The sequence below is a fragment of the Sturnus vulgaris genome, chromosome 10, assembly GCF_052056855.1.
Source record: "Sturnus vulgaris isolate bStuVul1 chromosome 10, bStuVul1.hap1, whole genome shotgun sequence".
Taxonomy (NCBI): domain Eukaryota; kingdom Metazoa; phylum Chordata; class Aves; order Passeriformes; family Sturnidae; genus Sturnus; species Sturnus vulgaris.
In genome coordinates, this window is record NC_142252.1 from 18089266 (window position 1) to 18110572 (window position 21307).

The following is a 21307-nucleotide window of genomic DNA, read 5'->3' on the forward strand; positions in this document are numbered from 1 at the left end:
TTAGGGTTTTTTTGTTTATACATTTCGTCCAGCTCAGGAGTGCCGCAAAATAAGTCAGCAGTTGTCTTCTTTTTTTTTCAAATAAAATACTTTCTAAAAGGAGAGTTTTTATAATAGTTTGTATTCAGCTAATGGAGAATATAATTGATTCATACATTCTTTCTCAAAGAAGACTGGACTGAGCCATTAAATAATCAAAAATAAGTCATTTTTACCCCCAAACTATTAGACTTTTTCTCTTAAGAGAGCAGTAGGGCATATTTTTTCTCAGTTCAATATGAATCCACTCATCACCCCAATTTCAATTGGTTAGGTATGAAAATCTCAGGACTTACTCAGTTTTCTTCAATGTCTCAAGTGTAAGAGAGTCATGTTCCTCATGTTTACTCCTGCCAAACAGCAGTTGGAATACAGCCCCTTCAGGCAGAGCACTGAACATATTAAAGTACTAAATGATTCCCAGGAAATTCATAAAATGTCCTTTTCTAATGATTCAAGGTATTTTTGTGGAGGCAGATTATTTACTATTTTTAGCTTTTCCCAGTGTCTAGCTTGTCTAATTGCTCCTTGTGCAAGTGCTCTGGCCTGGGGCTATTTTTCAGCTCTAATTGCAAAAGAAAGGATTACATGGCTTTGCTCGTGCTGGAGATGGGGCTCAAACCCTCCGGAAAAAAAACCCTCCACCCCCTGATTTCACAACTACCCAGAACATTCACTCAGTTTGCTGGTCTCAGCTATAACTTCACACCTGCTGACAGCAGGACCACAGGTAGGTACCTGCTGTGTGCTGCCACAGGAGCAGGGCAGCCTGACCAGTGCTGGAGTTTTCCAATTGATGGTTCTCTCATTTACTTACACAGTGCAGCAATTGCCAGAGGTGTTACCTTTGCAATTTTCTTTGACAAGTCATGGAGAGATTCCCATAAAATGCTCCTTGTTGCAATTCTAGTTAAAAATCCTGGAAACAACACAGAGAAATCATATTTTGGTTATAAAGCTAGCAACTTACCTACCAGCCTAAATCTGGGGAAGGAAAACCAAAATGTCAAGTTAGTTTGACTTTGTTCAAAATGCTAAAATGTCACAATCAGAGCTACCTAAGCTGTACTACCTGAACTTTCTGAAAATTTAAAAAAACATTTTGTGCCCAAGTTCAGTTAACACTGTTTTGTGGATTCTCTTCAGGGTGTTTTCATCTCAGCCCACTGGCTAACTTTACCAAGCAGCAGTCTGGCAGAAGCCCCCCTTATTTCAGAGCTTAAAACTCACAGCACAGCTCCTCCCACGGAGGAGGAAGATGGATCTCCTCCAGGAGAGTGGAAAACCTCAAATCTGTGATTTTGCCTTGTCTACATAAAGAGTGCTTGCATTTTGGCCCAAGCCTGAATTTGCCATTAAAGTAGCCCTTGTCTATACAAATGTTAGGAGACAGTCCAAACACCATCACAGCCTGGTACATCCCTGGAAAAAGAGTCACTGTCATCTCCTGTGAGGGTACAGCACTCCTCCAGAGCAGCAGCTATCTGAAAATAATTTCATTTTCCTGTGATAATACAAACATCAGCACAAAGGCCTGGTCTATGAGAGCAGTTGCACAACACTCAATAATTTCACATCCTGGTCTGAAATGTTCCACAGGCAATTGGAAGGTCCAAGGCTGAGATCCAAAAGCACCAATGTATTCACAGCTATGCAAATATTAGGAACTACTGATGGCTCAACACATGCAACATCTTCCATTATATTTAGCAGGCTCCATTTAAATTCACCTGCCTACAAGCTATAAAGATTTTGTAGAACTTGTGAAAAAAACCTAGAACAGATTAAGCCGAATAATTTTTCAGCTATTACTCATTTCAGGTTTGTTTGAGGTTTTTACCTCTTGGGAGATGGAGGTTCCTAAATATTCCAGCAGGCTCTAAGTCAGGAACACATCTGAGACACTCTGTCCTCGTGGATGCCCACATAGCCCTGGGGTTGGTCCCTGCCTCCTGCTTGCTCTGCAGCCCATGTGATGCTCTGTTTACTCGCTGCACAAGCAGATCCATGCACCAGCCGTTCCCAGCAGAATGTTTGGGAGTCCGTGGCCTTCTTATGCTGGAGTCTGCAAACACTGGGCACTGCTGTGCTCCCCTCCTCCCCACTCAGCTCCCCTCTGTGTTTTGGGTTCAAAGTGAAACCATCCCAGACTCAGGGACCTCGAGAGAGCAGGACTTGTGAAACGCCAGGAGAGACTCTGAGGGCACGAGCGTATTATCAGAAAGAATTTGAGTGCTCCCAGCAGCCCAGCAGCAAATTAGAAAGTTTTGGCTCCCAAGAATGAGTTGTGTTGTTTGTTCCTGCACACTGCAGCTGCTCGTCCCTCTCCCTCCCCACCCCCCTCCTTTGGGTGGTTTATTACACACAAGCTACTAATGAATGGGAGCCGCTGTTTTACAGTACACCACACTTACAGGACTTATCTCTAGGCCTACCACAGATTTGACTGATCAACAGCAGGGCACCACCATCATAATTCTTCCTAGAAACAGGAGGATAAAAAGGGGTTTGTTGGAGGTTGGCTGTGTCTGCAGAGAATCCTGCCTGCAGGGCCTGCTGATGCCATCACTCGCTGCTATGGTCTTTGGCCTAATAAGGTACAGAAACAAAGATTGTTCACTTGTTCAAGAACACTAAAGTACCCAAGTGACGGAAAGTGGAGGCAGCAGGGCACACATCCAAGTGGGATTAAGGCCACAAGTGCAACGTTACAGGGCTGACTGGGTGGCAGAGGGAATATCTGCCTCTGAAGAAAAAAAAAATCCAGTTCAAACATAATTTATAACATGTCACTCACAGTCAGAGGTGGCTGTCATTAAGAGTTAAATGTTGCATTGTGTTCAACTTATTCCGATAAGAATTCTCTAAGCTGCTTATGTGTTATCATAACTCGTGAATAAGTGGAGGGTGGGCAGGGGAGGGGGGAGAGGCTCTCTGGGGCAGGATGGGACCCAGACTGGGAGGCAGAAATGCTGAAGCAGAGCTGGGCTGCTGGGTCTTCAGTGTGGTGTACCCTCAGTGTGCACATTCCAAGCACTCCACAGTGAGTCTTTGAGTCTGTGAAGCCCATGGGACTTGTCAGGGTCCAGGCTCCACCTGGACAGATCCACCTTCTTTGCTTTTATGCACTTCTCCAGTTAGGGAGCCAGGCAGTAACACCAAGATGGTGCATTCAGCCTCTGTTCAGCTGGTCTGCACAGCAAGACTCTATGAAGATTTAAGAGCTGGAGCTGAAGGAGAAAAAAAATGGGCAATGCTGTAGCCAAGTAAAAAGCCCCTAAGTTAATACTACTTACTGGAAATGGAACTGGGAACCCAACAGAAGAGCAGCAAAGAAGCTTCTTTAGGGACAATATTAAATTCCTCTGACTGACTTGGCAGTTTGGAAGCAGCAGGATTGTTTTCTCTAGTTTAGGGAAACCCAGCAACAGACCCCACTGAAGTTCCAGCAGCTAGATCAGGCCAAATCCCGCTAAACTTTTCAGATTTATCAGGGGAATTTTTCCCTACAATTTTTTCCCTACTTCATTTTGGGTGTAGAGGGAAAAACCTGCGTGGAATAAGAATTGGAATCATAGGAGCCCATTCATTTTCACAGAATTAGAATCATCGGAGTCTGTTCATTTGCACAGCTCACTTAGTGCAAATAGCCACTGTAATTCCCAGTTAGAAGCATTCAGAAAGCAGCAGTTTGTTTACTCACTGGCTTGGGCTACCTGGATCATGTTACACCTGCTGGGGCTGCTGGTAATGTGGGAGGTTGATTTTAAACTGGCACTGTTGCTTTTATAAAGCCTTTAATGTCGTAGGCTCTGGCTGTGTTCAAGATCTCACCCATCAAGCCAAGGCTTAAGGGACTTTGGACTGAGACATCCCAGTCCTCTACTCCCCTGTCACTCAAGTCAACAACCACAACTTTGCTGCAGTAGGTGTGGGACAAATATTTCAGTCTCTGACCTGTGCATGGTCTGACTGAAGACCCAGGGTCCGTGATTTGTCCACATCACAAAAAACTGCAGCAAGTCCCCAGTTTTGTGAGTACCAAGCTGAATATGAGTCTATGACCTGCTACCTCAGTGTTGTGTTCAGCTGTGTTGGAAAGCCAGAAGGCTGATCACAGTGAGCTCCTGGTATCCAGAGGTGGCTGCAGGACACTGCAGGTGCAGGGTGCATGGTGTGTGTGCAGGCACAACAGTGCTGCAGTGCATTCGTGTTTCTGGCCTCTACAGCTCTGAGGAGCTGATAACCACAGCCCTCTGTCCCTGCAGAGAGCAGGCAGGTCCCTGTAGCCACCTCTCTCCAAGGGGAAACAGAAGATGACTCAGGAATTGCATCCACCCATTCCTGCCCCCATCCATGGCAGCACCCAGAGCACACCCACGCATGGGAGGTGAACCCACGGAAATGTGTTTGTGGGTGAGTGTCCCCATGGGGGATGTGCTTGTCTGTCGTGCAGCTTTGAGAGTGTGCAAGTCCAAATCCCTTTGTCTGGATGCAAGTTATGGTAAGCTATCAGTAGAACTTGTCAAAAGAAAAGTTAAAATAGATGTAACTGATGTGTGAAGGCATGTTTTACAGAGCTCTAAATTCTGTTGGATATGTGAGTAGAGGCAGGTAGTAGATTAACTATGCAGCTCTGAGACCATTAAGGCTTGCAGAGGAACAATTAGTCTAGAATTTGCATTTTATGAAATTGAACCTTTTATAAAACTTACAGCACAGCTAAAGACTGAGGTTTCTTCAAATAACTTCAAATAAGTATTTCCCTCTGATCTTTGTCACATGGGGTTTGCAGTATCTTGCCAGGATATGAGAACCTAAAAATGTAAAAGGCAATTTTTCAGCAAAAATTAAACCCACTGGTTTATCTTTACCATCTGTGTGAAGTATAAACAGAGAGAATAAATAAATAAATACAGAAAAATACATTTGTTTTAAATAAATGCAAACAAAGGGTTTGACACATTTGCAGTATGTAATACTGGTTTTAAAACATGATTTCTACCACCTGACACATTCAATTAAATACAGAAAACTCTCCAGGTTGTATTTGCATTCTGGAAGAGCAGCTACAAAACAAAGTGTAAGTGCAGCAAATAATTCTGAAAATAAACTGATTTGAACAGAGAATGAGCTCTCTCTGAAAGGCTGCAGCACCACTGACTTTGTAGTATTACTTGAAAAAGCTGCAAGTATCTTATTTTTCCCCATAAAACAGTTCCACTTTGAGAAGGGCAGATGGATAGTTTGATCTACCTTCCAAGAAGCCATGAGAGAAAAAAATCACTTTTAGGAGCACAAATTTTCAGTAAGGCCTCTTTTTTCTCCAGTATTCAGGGAAATTCCTAATGCAGTTCTTAGTCTTTAATTAAAAAAAAAAAAAAACAACAAAACAAACCAACAAAAATCTGCAGCAGTAAATGATGGAAGGAAACCAAATCCCTTTTCCAAGCAATGACACTGTCACTTTAATAGTTTCCCACTGTACTTGGGGTTAGTTGCCAGAGAAGCCTTGTTCAGCCTATTTGGGGGCCCCATGAAATGCTGCAAGCGTTACTGAAATGAGCACTTGTCTTTTGTTGAGCTGCATGCTAGCACCATACAGTGCTGAGCTGATAAATCCACTTTTTCTAACACAAGCATTTTTCAAACAAAACTACCATGAGACTGATGAGTAATGCCAGCTTGCCAAAAAAAAAAAAAAAAAAAAAAAAGAAAAAGACACACACCCCTCCCAGGCGGTGCTGCTGACACTGACAGCTGTTAAATTCACATATTCACAAAATGAGATGGGTTACATAACTGGAAATTACAAGAGCGACTCACCAGCGAGAGGAACTGCAAAGCAAGGCATCACTGGGGCTCAGGAAGGAATAGATCACACAGTTCCATGTGCACTGTCCCACTGATGGCAGGGACAAAGCTGTGCCTTGAGCACACAAAGGTTGCCGGGCACTCCTCACCCTGTAGCATCAGCATTGGGATTTTTCTTTTTCAGCAAAGTGAGGATGCATGTGGAAAAAGGCAGTATTAGTGCTGCTATGTATGTTATGACACAAGGGTAGTTTAAAAGCCCATATGTCACGTTTTGCAAGGCATGATGCAAAAGCAGTAACTCTAAAAGGCTTATTGGCAAATCTTGAGCAGCTGAGAAGGCGGAGAGCAGTGGAGAAGGTGAAATGCTGGGTAGGTTAGTTTTGACAAAACCTATGTAGCTTTTAATTTGCATCAAAATTTTCAGACATATAAGCACTTTGTAAAGATGCTGTATTTATCATTCTCATTGTATGGCCACAGAGCTGAGCTCTGGAGAAGGTCTCTAATCTTCCCATGCACTCCACCACCACATCACCTGCCTTTATTTCAGTATCTATTTCTAAATTGCTTTGAAAACTTTGACAAAAGCACCTGTTTCTGGAAGGGCCACGGAGCAGATGATGGAGGAAAGGCATCATTAAGGGCTCCTGAGGAATGACAGGCTGTGGAGCTGGTGGAACAGCTCAGAACAAGGAGCAGTGAGGGAAGATGGCAGTGTCTGCACAAGCTGCCAGGCCCTCACGTGTTAATGAGATTGCCAGAAATGAGGTTCTGAAGGGGGCTAATCTGGACATAAATCAAAGCAGAAAACAATGGATGTCTTTATGAATAGCCATAATAAAAAAAAATCCAGTAATTAAACCACCATTAACATCAAGCTGAATTTTATATATTCAAAATTATCTGTGCTTCAATTTTTTATGCTCATGTCTGAATTCATTCTTATTGCATTTTAAGAGAGGTTTTGTTGTTATAAAGAACACCTAAAAGCTTTTTTTTGTGAGCAAGTTTATCAAACAAGAAATGAAGATGAAGCAACTAAATGCATAAAGTTCGATGTACTTTATCATGTTACTTATAATAAACTAGGCTAATGCAAAATCAAGATGCACAGACAAATCAGGAGAAAAAAAAAAAAGGAACACAGAAATGAATGCTTTGAGGGTGATGTCACCTACGCTGATGTGTAGGTACAGTCTGCTGCGTAGGAGAACAGTGAAAGCATAAACAGAATACTAGATGTGCATTAAGCCACAAACAGAAATAGCTGTGAACAATAGCAAAGTCTGGTTGCTCTTGGAACCTTAATGTAAGGAAACATCCTTATAAAAGATGAGACAATAGTGAGTCTATAAATGACAACCCCGTAGGCAGGGAAGGATTAAGAACTTCCTATAGTTCCTAAAGTATCAACCTATACTGTAACCCTTCCACAAAGGCTGCCATAAGTGCTTGCTCTGATTTTTTCCACCCAGTATAGGAAAAAGCATCAGAATTAGTTTGACTTTTCCTCTGGACACCAGCCACACACTCTCAAGGCAGAGAGGAAGAAGTAAAAGCAGACGGAAGCGCAGCACTTGTTCAGGACCTTGCCAGCACACCTCTAAGTCCCAGTGCTCATTTGCCCTCCCTGCTTCCTCCAGAACCCAGAGACCTTTGCCAGCCCTGATCCAGGCCATGGCTCTCAAAAGCTGAGCTTCTCTGTCCCTGCAGAGCACTGGGAATGTGGGCTTTGGACACAAGCAAATATGAACTAGTCTGAAGCTTCGGTGTCCATTTATCACTTTTATTATATTTGTTTTATTTTCAAGTGAATTTTTTATTGTTTTGTTTGTTTGCATGAGTAATAAAATACATTCATTCAACTGGGCATGTGTTTAATTTGAAAACAGTAACAAAATGCCTCCCGACACCTCATGGCTCATGACCTGAGACATATTCCTGTACAGCAAACATCCTCTGAGCTTTCAGATAGAAGAAGATAACCTTCAAACCTCAGATTTTCTTGCAGACTGCCACACACTCTTCCAATAAAAAATTTAATTGAAGACTATGAGCATTACTATTTAATACAATTCCACAGACCAGCCACAGCAAACTTTCAAAGGCCTCATGGTGTATCAGTGGTCCATAGGACAGGGACTGGAACCACCACAGACTTTGGTGATTCTGCTGGTTTATCTCTAACACAGCACCAATTCACATCCATCCCTCTGGTGAAACTCTGAGCCTGCACTTCAGAGAGTTTCCCAAGAAGTCAAATGAAGCTGTGTGAGCACTTCACTGCACTAATGGGGAAAAAGAAGAATTGTCCACTGCAGCTATTGCTAACACAGGCACCTCTAGGCACACTAAATCCTTGGATGTGGATGAACTGAACAACGTGAAGAGGTACAAAACATGCAAGACCCGGACCTGTTCCAAGTGACATTTGTAGATTCGTGGCTAATTATAAATTCAATAGGATCTACAGAAGTCAACACTAAAGAATTTGCAGCAAGTTAAAGCTCTTGAGATCTCCTTGTTGTTGCCTCTGCCAAAAATTCCTCATTCCAAGCTGGAGGCTTTAGGGCAAATTTGGGGCAGTTCCGGTCCCAAAGTTCCAGTGGAACTTTTCTATTCTTTCTTTCTATTCAGTGGAACTTTTCTTTTTCTTTGTTCTAGTGGAACAGTTCTATCTGTTTTCAGAAGTGACCCCCTGTTTGTCAGGTAGAACTTGGTCCCTGAGTGATGACAATACAAAGCCAATATAAGCATATATTTTTTTTAATGTTAAAAATTACACAGATGTTTTTGAAAATATTGAAGATTCACCATCTATCTATCTACAGTCCTATTTGTATTTTTTTTTCTGAAAAACAAGCAAATATTCTGGTTTTCACCAAGGGCTGTAAGTTTCACCCTCCCAAACTCAAGCACAAAAGCCCTGAATCAACAGGCTTTGTAATGGGAATAAATTCTTTTCAGCAGAGCTCTGTTAAAAATGACCACCGAAACCAAAGTATTATTAGTATTCAGGGTAGAACTAAATAGAGTTACCACAGATATCTGAAAGTGCAGCTATGGGCTTTGAATTATTTTATGGCAAAATTCAGCCCCATTTCTTACTCCTGGTCTTCAAACCTGCTCCCACTGGAGCAGATTATGATGACCCTGTAAGAGGCAGTACCTTGGCCAGTAGATATCCTGGATTTTGGGTGGCTTTCTGCAAAGTAAGATGCTACTGCAAGTAAAAGTTAGATATTGTTGCTGTTGCAACCTGTGGGACTTCTCAGCAGTTTAGCACAGCTCAGATGCCCTTCCTGAACTGTGTTTTATGGCCCTGTCTCTGGGACAGGGGCTGCAAAGAAAAATGTCAGAGCCAGGCCCTGCCAAGCACAAGAAGTGTCTGGGCAAGGTTGTCACTGCACAATTTTTCTAAGACTGGGAACAAATATTAAAGCAATTTTCTTCCTTCAGAGAAGTTTTAAAGTCACTTAAAGTTTGATAACACTTTCCAGCTTGGAAACTGGCCTTTCAGTGTAGTTCCACTTACTCATCTGACAGCTACCAATTACTCATGTGAGCAATGCACAAGATTTTGTAGCAGTGGGAATAAAACACGAGAGCAAATCCACTTGCTCAGAAAGGCAAGTTTCTAGATTCAATAACAAAATCAGAACTCTGCAACAGCCCTTCCCTCCCCTACATAGTTTGTTGCTTAAAATCTTAAAGGCAAAAATTATCATGTTCTCTATGAAAACAATCTTAACATGATCGATTTTTTCCTAAAAAATTTTGTAGCTTTTTTCTATTTGTACTGCAAACTAGTAAAGGAAAACTCTGAAACTCTCACTTTTCATTTCACACTATTCTGAATGTTACCTAATTTCCCAGTTTAAAAATAGATTACAGGGATTAAGAGACTTTTGAATCTGAAAAGAATGCACATATTAGGGAAATTGCTACCTAAAATAAATAGCCCACTTTAATAAGCAGTCTCCTAGTTTGTATGGGAAAAAACACTTCACAGACATCTAGTTTAACACAGGTCAGTCAGCTTCATTTATAAGTTCAAAATCCAGAGGTAGATAAAATACTAGTTTGGTTTGGAATATGCAAAGTGCCAATTTTTCGTATATTAATTCACTGAAGTACTTGATACAATGTTATTATGAAAGGAAAAAATAGTTGCCAGAAAGGTTTATTTAAGGAATGATTACTTCAAATAAAAACTTTCAACTAAAAAGGATTTTTAAGATTGTTTTTTAATATGCTTTTAATGACCCTGGTCCTCATACCTACCTCCTTGCTTCCCAAACTGTTTGTACTGTCCCCAATAACACTCAGTGGAAAGCTGTCGTTCCTGGCTAAATCCTTACTTAGGTTGGATGCTATGCCTCCGTTAGACAGGGTCACAAGGTCACAATCGATTTTGGAGGCCACCTGGAGAGTCCAGGCCGTGAACTGACTCAAAAAATTTATATCAGAGCTGGAATGGTCCACCTCCCAGGGCTCAGCCTGCGTTAACACCCCAACCGCAGGATGGAGCCTGCCAGGCCCAGCTCAGAGAGAGGCCAGAGTTGTTGACCCCGTTAGCTGACCTCTTCAAACTTCAGGAGAATTTTTCTGGCAGTTACCACGGTGACTGGGCACTCCAAGCTTATCCTTCTTACTGAAGAAAAAAAAAAAAAAAGACGAAAAATTAAGAAGAAAAAAAACGTTAAAACCTACCTCGTAGGGATGTCTATCAAGAATCAAATATGTAAAAGTTTTAATTGTTTGCTTCTCTCTTGGGCTGCTCTGGCTCTGACTGGTACATCTGATGTGAACGTAGAGAAAACAATTCGGCTAAAAACATCTCAGCTTGGGAAGAAACACTGCTCAGTGGATCTAACAAGAAGCATTTCTAATACCTGCTGGTGATCACAAGTGACATACTAAGAGGTTTATTGTGAAATAATATTTATTTTTCTTTCTGTATCTTACTCCAAATTGCTACCATTGCTTATTGAATTGAGAAGAAGCTGAGACAAAGCTCAGGGAAAGGATTCTATGCTGCCTTCATTTTTTTTTCCTTTTAAAAACTATCTGCTTGGTGAAACATTAAGTATGCAGCAATACATTGCTTTGGTCTCTCAGAAGAGACTGCATAACCTATTTAATGTACCATGAAATATTATTTAAGAGGAAAAGGCAAAAAAAACCCAAAAGTTGTCAGACATTGTTAGTGCTGGCTTTTTCGGGCACTTTGAACACTAATCACTTCACACATAAAATTTAGCAGGTAAGCAAGGTCTCATGATGCTGACAGAAAACACTTGAAACACATCAAGGGATCACAGAGCACGCTAAGTAAACAAGAAAACAAAGTGCACTCTTCATTTCTGAAACAATATGGGAAAACTGGTGCTTCTTAATTCCAGAGCAATCACATATTACATACAGAGCTCTTATGTAAATTTTACTCATGCTCCTCTACTTGAAATAGCATCTTGCAAAAGGGAGCACTGAGGAGTACACTGCATTATAGCTGGAAAAATCCTACTTAAGGGTTCCTGATGGCAAACTGTCAATCAGTACTCCCCGCTTGTTATGAACTGCTCATTTCTGGAGTACAGCTAAACAGAGGTTTAATGATTGAAACTTTAATGGCATTTTGTCTCACATGTGGTTCTGAGTATCTTCTGTTGTTTGAAGAGTTAAATATGGATATTCAAATTCCTGCTCAGCCACTGCTCTGCTCCTTCTGGGCTTCTCCACTGGCAGTGCTGAGATGGCAGAGGGGACCGAGCTGCTGAGTCGCCTCTCATGGGAGGAGATCACACAGACCCTATGGATACAAAAATAAAGCAGGATGTTTGGGTGTGGGAAGCAAAAAGCACATAACTGATCTTTTGTTCCAGACTCACTTTTCATTTCTGCTGGTAAGATGAGAAAAAGGCAGTCCAGCATACTTGTGTTAACTAACATTAAAAAAAAAGTGAATGCAGGCATGGTACAGGACTCTTTCTCCTTTCAAAACTGGTTCGATTGCTTTGAAATATCATATGCCTCAATGCTAAATAGATACGTAGACACTTAACAATATTATTTATCAATAGTGAATTAAACATGAAAACAATTTAAATTAAAAACACTTAAAGATTGTTTCCCTATTATTAAGGATGTGTTAGAAAAAGGCTAAGCCTCTTATTAGGAGATGATTTTTTTATTTGTGTTTTTGTTATGTCTATACAAGATGTTTTTATACTTTCTCTTTTTTTCTCTGCATGAAATAATGTAAATTGAAACAATCAGGTGACTGATCAATAGGCTAGTGGGAAGAAAAAAGTGTTTGTTAAATTCTGTTTTTTTTCTTTTTGAACAACACTGCATATATAAGCATGTGCCTTTCAATTAGATACCATGATTTATGAAGTCATGCTCAGGGCTAGCCAGGTTGTTGACTCAGATCAGAGCTATGATGCCAGCTCATTCCCTGGTGACAAACACTGACTGTCCTTCCCGCAGCCAGGCACCCCTGGCAGCCTTATGAAAAGACCTTGTGGTTGGCACAGCACTGAGCAGGAAATGAGGTCCTCTCCGGTTTGGGACAGAGATGACTGGAGTTACAGAAAGCTGTAAAGCAAAATCAGCATCTCCTGAGTCACAGACTTTAAGCTCTGGTGGACCCTGCAGTTCCCAGGGTGACCTGGCCCACCAGTGCTGCCTCTCCCTCCAGCCTCCCACCGAGTGCCCGGGGGGGACCCTGCACACTGTGAGGTGCCATGGCTTGGACTGATTTCATGTGGGAGAAGGAAACAAAGGGCACCACGGTGCCCCAATATCCCCATGCGCTCAGCACCCTCCTGAGGAAATCCCTTTCCCCCTCACCCCTACCAGAGAATTTTTTGTCACATTGTGTGCTGTTTTTCAATATCACAAGGCTTTTATGTCAGCCTATAACTTGGGGATCTTTGTGCGGCCTACCCTCCTCCAGGAATTTCACATATAAATCACTGGAAAGCAGGAAATCAGTAAGATCTGGTAGGAAGCTGTTCACCATGTTTGCCTCAGCACAGGCAGCTGCAGACCACAGAACATCTTGCCTTGTAGGTACTACAGTGACACAGACACCTGGACCTTGAATAGCCTAATTTGGCCCCCTTCTTCCAAGATCTCTGAGCCAGAAAGTGAGCTCCTGGAATGAGGTTAGAAACTCCTACTAAATTCATGGAGTAGGACTCCCTGATCTTCTCTGTGTAACATTTTCACTCCAAATTCCCTCAATGCCATTGAAACAATAATATTTAGACCATTTGGGGCTGAGATTATTGCTTTAATAAATTGGGTTTTTATTGGTTCATTGTGGCAAATAAGCCCCCGATTGATTTTGCTCCTAATCAGCATGGAGAATGCATTCCGCTGTAATTAAATCCCGTGTAACTGGGCACTCTGTGTTCGCTTGTCTCTTAGCTTGCAGTGGCATGAGATACAGCACATCAAACGCTATCCTCGCCACGATAGGCAACCTGCCAGCCCGCGGAACGATGATGCTCGCCTTTAGCGTGCTTACAATGTGTATGGCTGGAGCGCGTTTGGAGCAGCGGGCAGAGCTTGGGAGACGTAGGAAACTTCTCAGAGGAGGAAGATGGCCAGGAATAAGGTGTTTTCTCTCGAGGAAGATTTGACTCCGCTCTCTGAAAACACTGCGAGAGAGGAGGGCGCCGCTGCCCCGCCCGTTTTGCGCAGGTCCCCGCAGCCCCCGGCCCGGCTCCGCTGCCGCTCCCGGGGCTCCGGCCGGGCCGCCCGGGACAGCCGGGTCCCCTCGGCCGGCAGGAGCGCGGCCGGGCTGCCAGGCGGGCAGTTTTGAAGAGTCGATCTTCATAATACAAATCCCCCGGCTTCGCCTCCCCGCCAGCGGCGCGAGCCAGCTTTTTAATTGAATCCCGGGGATTTGGCCGCAGCCGAGAGCCCCGGTTCGGGCCCCAGCGTCGTGGGTCCCCCCTCCCGGGAGCGGGACCGTCTCTGGAGGGCTGATCTCTGGCCTCTAAACCGAGGGAAGGGGGGGCTCGGGCTGCCTGGGGGAGCCCCCCGGCCCGGGCCCCCGAGAAGCAGAGCGGGCTCGCTGCACCCCGGGGCTGGGGGCGGCGGGGGGGCCGGGGGCAGCTGGCGGGGCCGCGGCTGCTCCTGGCTGCTCCCGCCTCTCGCCCGGGCAGCGCTTTAGGGGGGGCTCAGGCCGGATCCTGCCCATTCTATACGTTAATGCTCTTTTCTCTCCGGCTGCAGGGAAGCAGGCCAGCGGATAATTACCCCTCACTGCAATCCGCAGAGCTGGCCTAATCCGAAAGCTCAAGTGCCCGTAAGTAAAACTTCAGGAAAAGTTATTGAAACTGACAAATACAGGGTGACAAATAATCAATAAAAGCCCAGTCCCACATCCTTTATTGTTTCCAGGCACTAACAGCAAGTAATGAAACCTCGGCGAAGACGGGGGAGGGAGCGGCAGGGACCGGGCGCTGAGCTGGCTCCTGGAAAGCCCCCACTAAGGAAGCCCAGGGGAGAACCCGGCAGTATAAGGGAGACGATCCCGTCCCCATGGGAGAGAGGAAAATGCCACCCTCCCAGCACTCCGTCTTCCCCAAGCCCTCCCTGCTGCCCGGTGGCGAGGCCGAGGCGCTCCGGTTGGGCGAGCCCGGGAGGCTCCTGCCCGGCCGGGAAATTCTGCCCGACCCCGAGAGCAGAGACGCCCCGGAGCCTGGTGCCACCCGGGCAGCCTCGGATCACGCACGTATTTCACACACTCCCACAAAAAAATCAGGAGCTGTAATCTGAGTTCTGAAATATATAACATCCCTGAACACCCAACGCGCTCCTTCTCATTAGCATCTCGGCCCTGGATTTTCCACGCTGCAGTTTCTAAAGTTTCAGCGAAGGACGCCCGGCAAGATAAATCCGTGCTGTCGTTTCTCTCCCTTTCTGTCTCTCCAAATTAAGTTTTGATCTATCAGTTTAAACACTGGCCAGAAAGTTGATTCACTTTCTGTTAGGATTTCGGGTTAAACCGGGGGCTCCTTCAGTGTCTTTAAGCTTTTGAGCTGTGTAAATGAACTGCAGTGTCACATAATCGATGGGGAAAACTCAGCTGTCACAGATACGAAAGCAGCCTCCTGCCACAGCAATAACGTGATTTGGCATTTCAAAGTTTGGAAATGTGCTGTCTGCGCGTCCGGGGCTCGGGGAGGAAGAGGGACGGGGGCGATGCGCCGGGGCTGGTGGGGGGAGACCCCCCAGCCACGGTGGCCCCCGGCCTCGGCAGCCCCGAGAGTCCGCGCCCCGCACCGCGGCACCCGCTGCCGCTCCACTGCCGCTCCCTCCCTTCCCGACACACGCTGCGAAAGTTGTTTCCCAACTTTGGCGTTAGGGGAGGGTTGACCCAGAACAAATCTCAGTGTCTCGGTGGCCTTTCCAAAGCGGCCGTGCCCCCCCGCCCCGAGCCTGCGGGACGTGCCCATCTGGAGCACGCACCGTGAGAGCAACTGTGCCGCGTACAGCCACAGCAGCCATCAGTCACTAAAAGCCACACGCTTCAGTGGACCGGGGATAAAACGAAGTCCTGGTGACGCCTGGTTAAACCACTGACCCTCTTGCGAGGGCTGGAGAAGGGGGAAGGCGGCCCCCTCCCGACAAACGCAGCTTTGGGGGGCTTGGTGCGGGGCTCTGCAGGGCGATCCCCGCGGAGGCCGTGCCCCTCTCCCAGAGCTGGCAGCGCTGCCCAAAAAGGGGCTCAGCGCAGCCTTTTCGGGGTGCCCCACGGGGGAACGAGGGATGATGAGGGCCCCGGGCAGAGTCCCCGGCCCGGCCATGCTCCTGGGCGGCATCAGGCAGCTCCCGTGGGCACGGGGCTCCCACCGAAATGGTTACTTTCATATCGGCTTGAGTGGAAACACCAACCCGTGGGCAGGGTGTGCTCCAAGCCGCGGGGTAAACACTGCCCTAGGGCCCTGTCCCTGCTGCACACCCCGATTGCCCGTACACATGCGCAGGAAAACAACTCACACAGCATGTTCAGATGCTTTCTGGAAGGGGAAGGCTTTAGTTTCAAATTAGGAAGCTCACTCGGATGAACGATAAACTCTGCTTCGGTCAGGCTATGGTGTTTGATTGTATCTTTGTGGGTTTTATCCTCATTAAAAAGGGCCCCGGAGGCTCAATCAAGAAACAGGATTTCAGATAGTTGGATTTGACATAAGGAAACTTTGCATTTGTAATATTATAAGACCCTAAAGGGGAAAAATGAAATCTCTGTAGCTGAGACAAGAAGTGTGCCTAAGTGCCACTACGTTTCAATCTCCATTCGGATATTATTTAAGTCTTCTCTGGCTTACAGTAATATACTCTCCAACCTTGAGGCTATCCAAAAGGAGGGATTTAATGCAGCCGAGTTTATACACTTATATAATTTAGGGGTTTCGCTGTAGCTGTAAAATGACAATTGGTACATATGTAGTGCAAAAGAGCTGAAATCCCATCCAGGGACCAAGTTGGTTATTTCTGAAGGAGTTGTCATTTCCAGCAGGGGGGCACAATGAGAAGGCCAGGAGCAATGGAGCTCTGATCTCCACCAAGGAGAGATAACCACCTGATTAAAATGGGGCTCTTGTTTCCTCGTCACTCGATCGTCGTGTGAACTTACCTTATTTACGATTATAGGCAATGAGTGAGTCGCCCAGATTGTAATACACCTATAGCTTTGGGTTTACTCTTCCCTTTGTTATCAAGACCATCTCTTGGACAGATTTCTGGACCACTCATAGCATGTGAGCACAGAAATGCTCTTAAGGAGGGAGAGGATGTGTACGTTCAGAGCCTTGCAGTGCGAGCGCAGCATGTTCACCCTCCCACACGCCCCCGCCGGGAACCGAGCGGGAGGCCGGGCCCAGCAGAACCAGCCTGTGGAAATCAGGATGTTTACAGCACGCAGGCACGTGTGAACACCACCAGAAAGCAAAGGAACTCGGCATTAGGTGAAGGACTATTTTGTACTGCACATCTGGTACTTGCTCATTTTCCAGGAGAACCCAGGCACGGCGGCTGTGGGAGGACACCCCTTCTCCTCCTCGGGTCATTCTGGAGCCCAGGTGTGCACCAATGGCATCAGACAATGATGCACCTCTACGCTGAAATCTAACGCACTTTGTTCTCCATTTTAATATTAAATGGCGCAGTGTTTGCCAGATTATTATCCTACTATTGCTTGTGCATTTGTCTCTTATGTCTAGTGCCTGTCATTACACAAAGCGTTTTGAAGAGCTAATTTCAAAAGACAGAAAGTCTACACTTACTATAAAAGTCATTAAATTAGCATGACAAGCATAAAGTTCCTAGGTTATAATTTGGTTATAGATCTGAAATCTTCCCTGCTTTCTCTCTCCACTTGAAGGATGAAGGCTGAAGCGAGGCACCAACTCGAAGTTAGGACAATCGAGCAGTAGATTGTTTGGTGGAGAAACAGGGAAAAGATGCGGGCTCCAACACCTTTTTGGCAGAGCAGTGGGCGACAAGAAAGAGTTCTGATTTTCTCTCACCTCTCCCAGCAGCGAGAGAAAGGTGTGATCAGCTGGTCTTCTACTACAACAGGTGGGAGCGAACAAAAAGAAAAAAATCTCGATGCATTTCTCTTCGATTAAAATGTTGCTGGAATAGCAGGACGCGTGCCTTTTATATCCCGCTAAATGCTAAGATGGGAAGATGTGTTATAAAAGCAGCCATTGGCTGTTTCCCCTAAGGCTGCAACATCCCCTACATTTTAATCGCTTCTTCGTTTCGGAAGAAAGCAGTGTAGAGGAGGGGGAGAGCTCCTTCCCCCAGCTCCCTGTGCATCTGCAGTGACGGGGAACTGCAGGAAGCCCCGGTGCTGCCAGGACCGGCAGCGTGGGAGCGCCCGCTCTGCCCGGCCGGGTATCCTCTCTCTGACACGTTGCATTTCGAAGAGAAAATTAGAGAAGGGACGGGACATTCAAACGCCGTGCTCACAGAAGAGGCTCCCCTAGTAGTTATTTAGTCTAAAAATCTGATGTCAACTTTTTTTTTTTTTTTTTTTCCCGTCAGGATCAGAGAGGTGCGTTTCTTTGCGCTGGTTCGTTTGCTTTTAACCAGGCATGCTGCGAATTGTGGAAGCTTTCCATTTACCTTTTCTTCTTTAAGCGTTTTAATTATCATCACTGACCTGTTGGGCATACCTACAGTATCAATGTCCCTTTTACATCGCTGCCTTCCCTTTCTCTGCATGTTTCTGCTATTTAACACTTGCTACCTTTGCCATTAGAGTCCTAGAGTGACCCCCATGGGTATCTTTGAAAGAAAGACCCTCTGCATTCCAGCACTGCCTCCTTACCCAAGTAATAGCAAAGGGACCATTCAGACACATGGACCACACTGAAGCATTAATTAGGCTGATGAAATCCATAGAAATGTATGGATTCAGCATAATCGAGTTTCTTCTGCTGACTATAGTTAAGGAATACGTGAGCAGCTGGGAGAATAGAAAGTACTGTTAGGGTGAAGTCATGCATGTAATTGAGTATATTTAACATAACCATTTTAATGATCGGTGATTAAAAGTGCATCTACTTAAATTGTATACCTCTGCAATTTGTCCATATCAACTTTAGAGCACACACAAAGAAAAGGTCGTCATATAAATTTATAAACAAGATCCCTTCCTGGCTACACATGACTCGAGCTGGAATGATAACTCAGCAGCAGCGAGGGGGGAAAGGCCTTTCGCGAGAAAATAGCTACGCCAGTGCGATATTAATTAATCACTGGTTTGGCCCTCTTTCTCTCTTGTGCAGTCACAGTATTAGAAGTGCATAATAAGTGAGTTTTCTTTTCATCCGTAATTATTTATAACAATCAGATCACTCGGGAAAAAAAATCCCAGGGTTTCTTTCCAATATTAAAGGAGTATCTTTTCTCTCACTTGACAATAGTATGTGTGTGTGTGCATATACACATAATCAAATAAAATATTTGGTTGTTGTTTTTTTTTTTTTGATTCCACAGAAACATTGCCGGAGATCCAGCAAAGAAACAATAAATGATTAAACTTCTCCTGACGCTAAACTTGTAAGCGGAGAGGTTAAGGACCAGAAACACGGACGGTGTTTAGGGGAGCCGTAGCTGATGGGCACGGCCGTGTCTCCTCGCAGGAGACCCCTGAGAATGGGAAATTAGCAGTCGAAATCTGCTAGTGGGGACTGGATCCCACAAAGCCCACGCGTTGGGAAGGCTGAGTGTCTCTCTCTCGCCTATTCAATCTGCCCAGGCTGGTTGCAGCGAATAAATAGAGTCATTGTGGAGCCCATACACAAACCGACCCAACTCCCTCCCCCATCCCTTCTCGCCCTCCCCCCGTCCCTTTATGCTTAAACGCACACAAATCTGCAGCCGCTTTGCACTAAGAGGAGCCCAAACTTTTCTTCCCTTTACTGTACAACGCCTGTGGGAAAGGTTTATTCACACGTATGGAATATGTACTCATGTGGGAGAGACGGGGGTTCACGCTGGGTGAGGGCAAACAGGAGCCTGCCAGGAGCAGGACCCATCCTGCCCTCGCCCCGCCGGGCGGGCGGGCGTCCCTCTCCCCGCGGAAGATAACGGTTCAAAGTAGCCAGATGCATTAAACAGCCACAAAAGGGGCCAAGAGGGATGGGGGGGCGAGGGGCGGAGGGGAGATTCACTTAAGTTTCTGATGGAAAACTTAAATGCCGCCTTCTCTCAGCATCGCTGCAAGGTGAAATCCATTTGGCCGCATCCCTCCCAAGCGGCCGCAGCCCGGCGGGGCGGGCGGCAGCCCCGCTCCCGGAGAACTTGCTCCGTGCAAGAGAATTTGCAACCTTGAAAGCATATTTTTCTTCCAGCTATGGTGGCACTTAGATGATAATGTAGGCAATGAAACTGGGAAGATTTATATCTTTTGGAAAGTAGGACGAGCCAGATGGTAATAGCGTCATTAACAAACAAACTTAGGATCTGCAAGTGAAGCTTGAAATTGGGAAAGAGATCTGGAGAACAAAAGGAGCTGCTGTTGGGGGGGAGGGGGGGGGAAATAAAGAGTCCCTCTTCTGCCGGCCAAATCTAAGAGCACATTCTGGAGGGGCTGCTCCGCTCAGCACTAGATAATAAACGACGGCTTTTTCCTCCCCTGTTGCGACTGAGAAAGGACAGAGAAAACTTTTGCAATAGGCAAATGTGGCATTTATTTATGTGTAACCCTTTGTAGTCTCAAGTGTCCCAAATGGGCCTTTAATTCAAATCCCCGGTTTGATACGGAGGGATCGCTTCTCCCAAGTTTATTTTAGAGAAACAAAGCGCCGCTTGTGGAAGTTGAAGGGCCAAAAGTTCAGTAATTATTTTTTTGAATTAATAGTAACGAATAAATATTAAAGGTTAAACGTTATTTTCTGGGAGAGTGGAAACATCTGAGGGATTTATTGTGTCTTCGAGTCTTTTTTTTTTTTTTTTTTTTTTTTTTTTTTTAACCCTCTCAAAAACAGCTCACTGTTTGCTAGAAGGCACCAAAACAGCAGGGGCGAGGGTCCCAGGGCAGGGCTGGGCTGCGGGACGTTCGTGGGCGGGGAACAGGGAGGCCCCCCGGCCGGGCTTCTCCTCTTCGGGTTTGCTCTCCAAACCCACCCCGGGAGGTTCTCGATGTCCAGAGAAATGGCCTTCAGCACAGACTGAGCCAGCTGAGAGTCCATAAACACTGGAGACCCACCAGCTCCAGGGCTTCAGCAGGAGGGATGGGCTGTGTGCCTCCTAAATTTTAACCAATATACTCCCAAGTGCCACAGAAATGTTTGGAGGTCTTTAGAAGGTCCCCATATCTCCCTTCCAAAGTTGATGGTTATTAGATTATTAATGATTTAAAAGATGCCTGTTAACAGCCTCAAGTTGAGAGACATGGACTCATGCTCTAAAGTAAAAACCTAACGTGTTTTTTTTTTTTTTTTTTTTTTTTTTTAATGTGCTGGAGATCTTTAAAAGCCCCGAGGACTTACCCTTAAGGCATTATTCAAAGAAAAAAAAACCTGAGACTGGCGGTTCGTCACAGGCAATTGTAAAGGGTTTCAAAGGACCGATCAAACGAGTTGGAGAGTAATCTACATTAAAGTCCGGATGGCAGTGTTACAACATGCACCTGCAGGGTATTTGCTATCCGTGCCCCTTACAGAGCTACAAATCACCATTAAAGAAAGCTGCTTAAGCTTCCTCCGCTCTTCTAGAAAGACTTACTCGGGCTCCTTCACTTTGATATTTATACATCTTGTTATTGATAAGTGTGGGGCTGTTCAGCGCTCCCTTCCCCCTCCCGGACTGTCCCCGGGCACTTTTGCACCAGCCCCTCCCTGCCCCCACCCCGCGCACGGCTCCAGGCGGGTGTTCAGGATGCCCGGCCCCACGAACGACACGCGTGGGCACGGGG

General features: G+C 45.4%; 1 protein-coding gene and 1 long non-coding RNA gene across 6 annotated transcripts in view; one reads left to right on the forward strand and one right to left on the reverse strand.

Annotated features, from left to right (window-relative positions):
* Positions 1–21307, reverse strand: part of LOC148222691 (uncharacterized) — a 236737-nt gene that overhangs the window by 1555 nt on the left and 213875 nt on the right. The window contains exons 3-4 of the long non-coding RNA XR_015805606.1: positions 4755–4856; positions 885–958 (exon numbers count right to left, since the gene is read on the reverse strand). This is a non-coding gene — a long non-coding RNA (uncharacterized LOC148222691). The remainder of the gene's footprint in view (positions 1–884; positions 959–4754; positions 4857–21307) is intronic.
* On the forward strand, positions 12643–19530 carry LOC148222692 (uncharacterized). Of its 5 annotated transcripts, XR_015805603.1 has the most exons (4): positions 12643–13483; positions 14107–14179; positions 17261–17457; positions 18886–19530. XR_015805603.1 is itself a non-coding variant. In XM_088170489.1 (3 exons), exons 1-3 carry the CDS (start codon positions 13233–13235, stop codon positions 17270–17272), a joined length of 336 nt encoding a protein of 111 aa, XP_088026615.1. In that variant the 5' UTR covers positions 12643–13232; the 3' UTR covers positions 17273–18863. The 5 variants fall into 5 exon arrangements, 2 of the variants coding, with proteins under 2 accessions (XP_088026615.1, XP_088026613.1); XM_088170489.1 differs by lacking the exon at positions 18886–19530 and having other exon boundaries at positions 17261–18863; XM_088170487.1 differs by lacking the exons at positions 17261–17457; positions 18886–19530 and adding an exon at positions 14275–14469.

What these genes read in the sequence shown, in the direction of transcription:
- LOC148222692 (XM_088170487.1), top strand. Translation starts at nt 13,233, where the DNA reads ATGCATTCCGCTGTAATTAAATCCCGTGTAACTGGGCACTCTGTGTTC. An exon ending in GGAAGATGGCCAGGAATAAG is followed by an intron (nt 13,484 to 14,106) that starts GTGTTTTCTCTC and finishes CTCCGGCTGCAG; the next exon opens with GGAAGCAGGCCAGCGGATAA. An exon ending in ATCCGAAAGCTCAAGTGCCC is followed by an intron (nt 14,180 to 14,274) that starts GTAAGTAAAACT and finishes TATTGTTTCCAG; the next exon opens with GCACTAACAGCAAGTAATGA.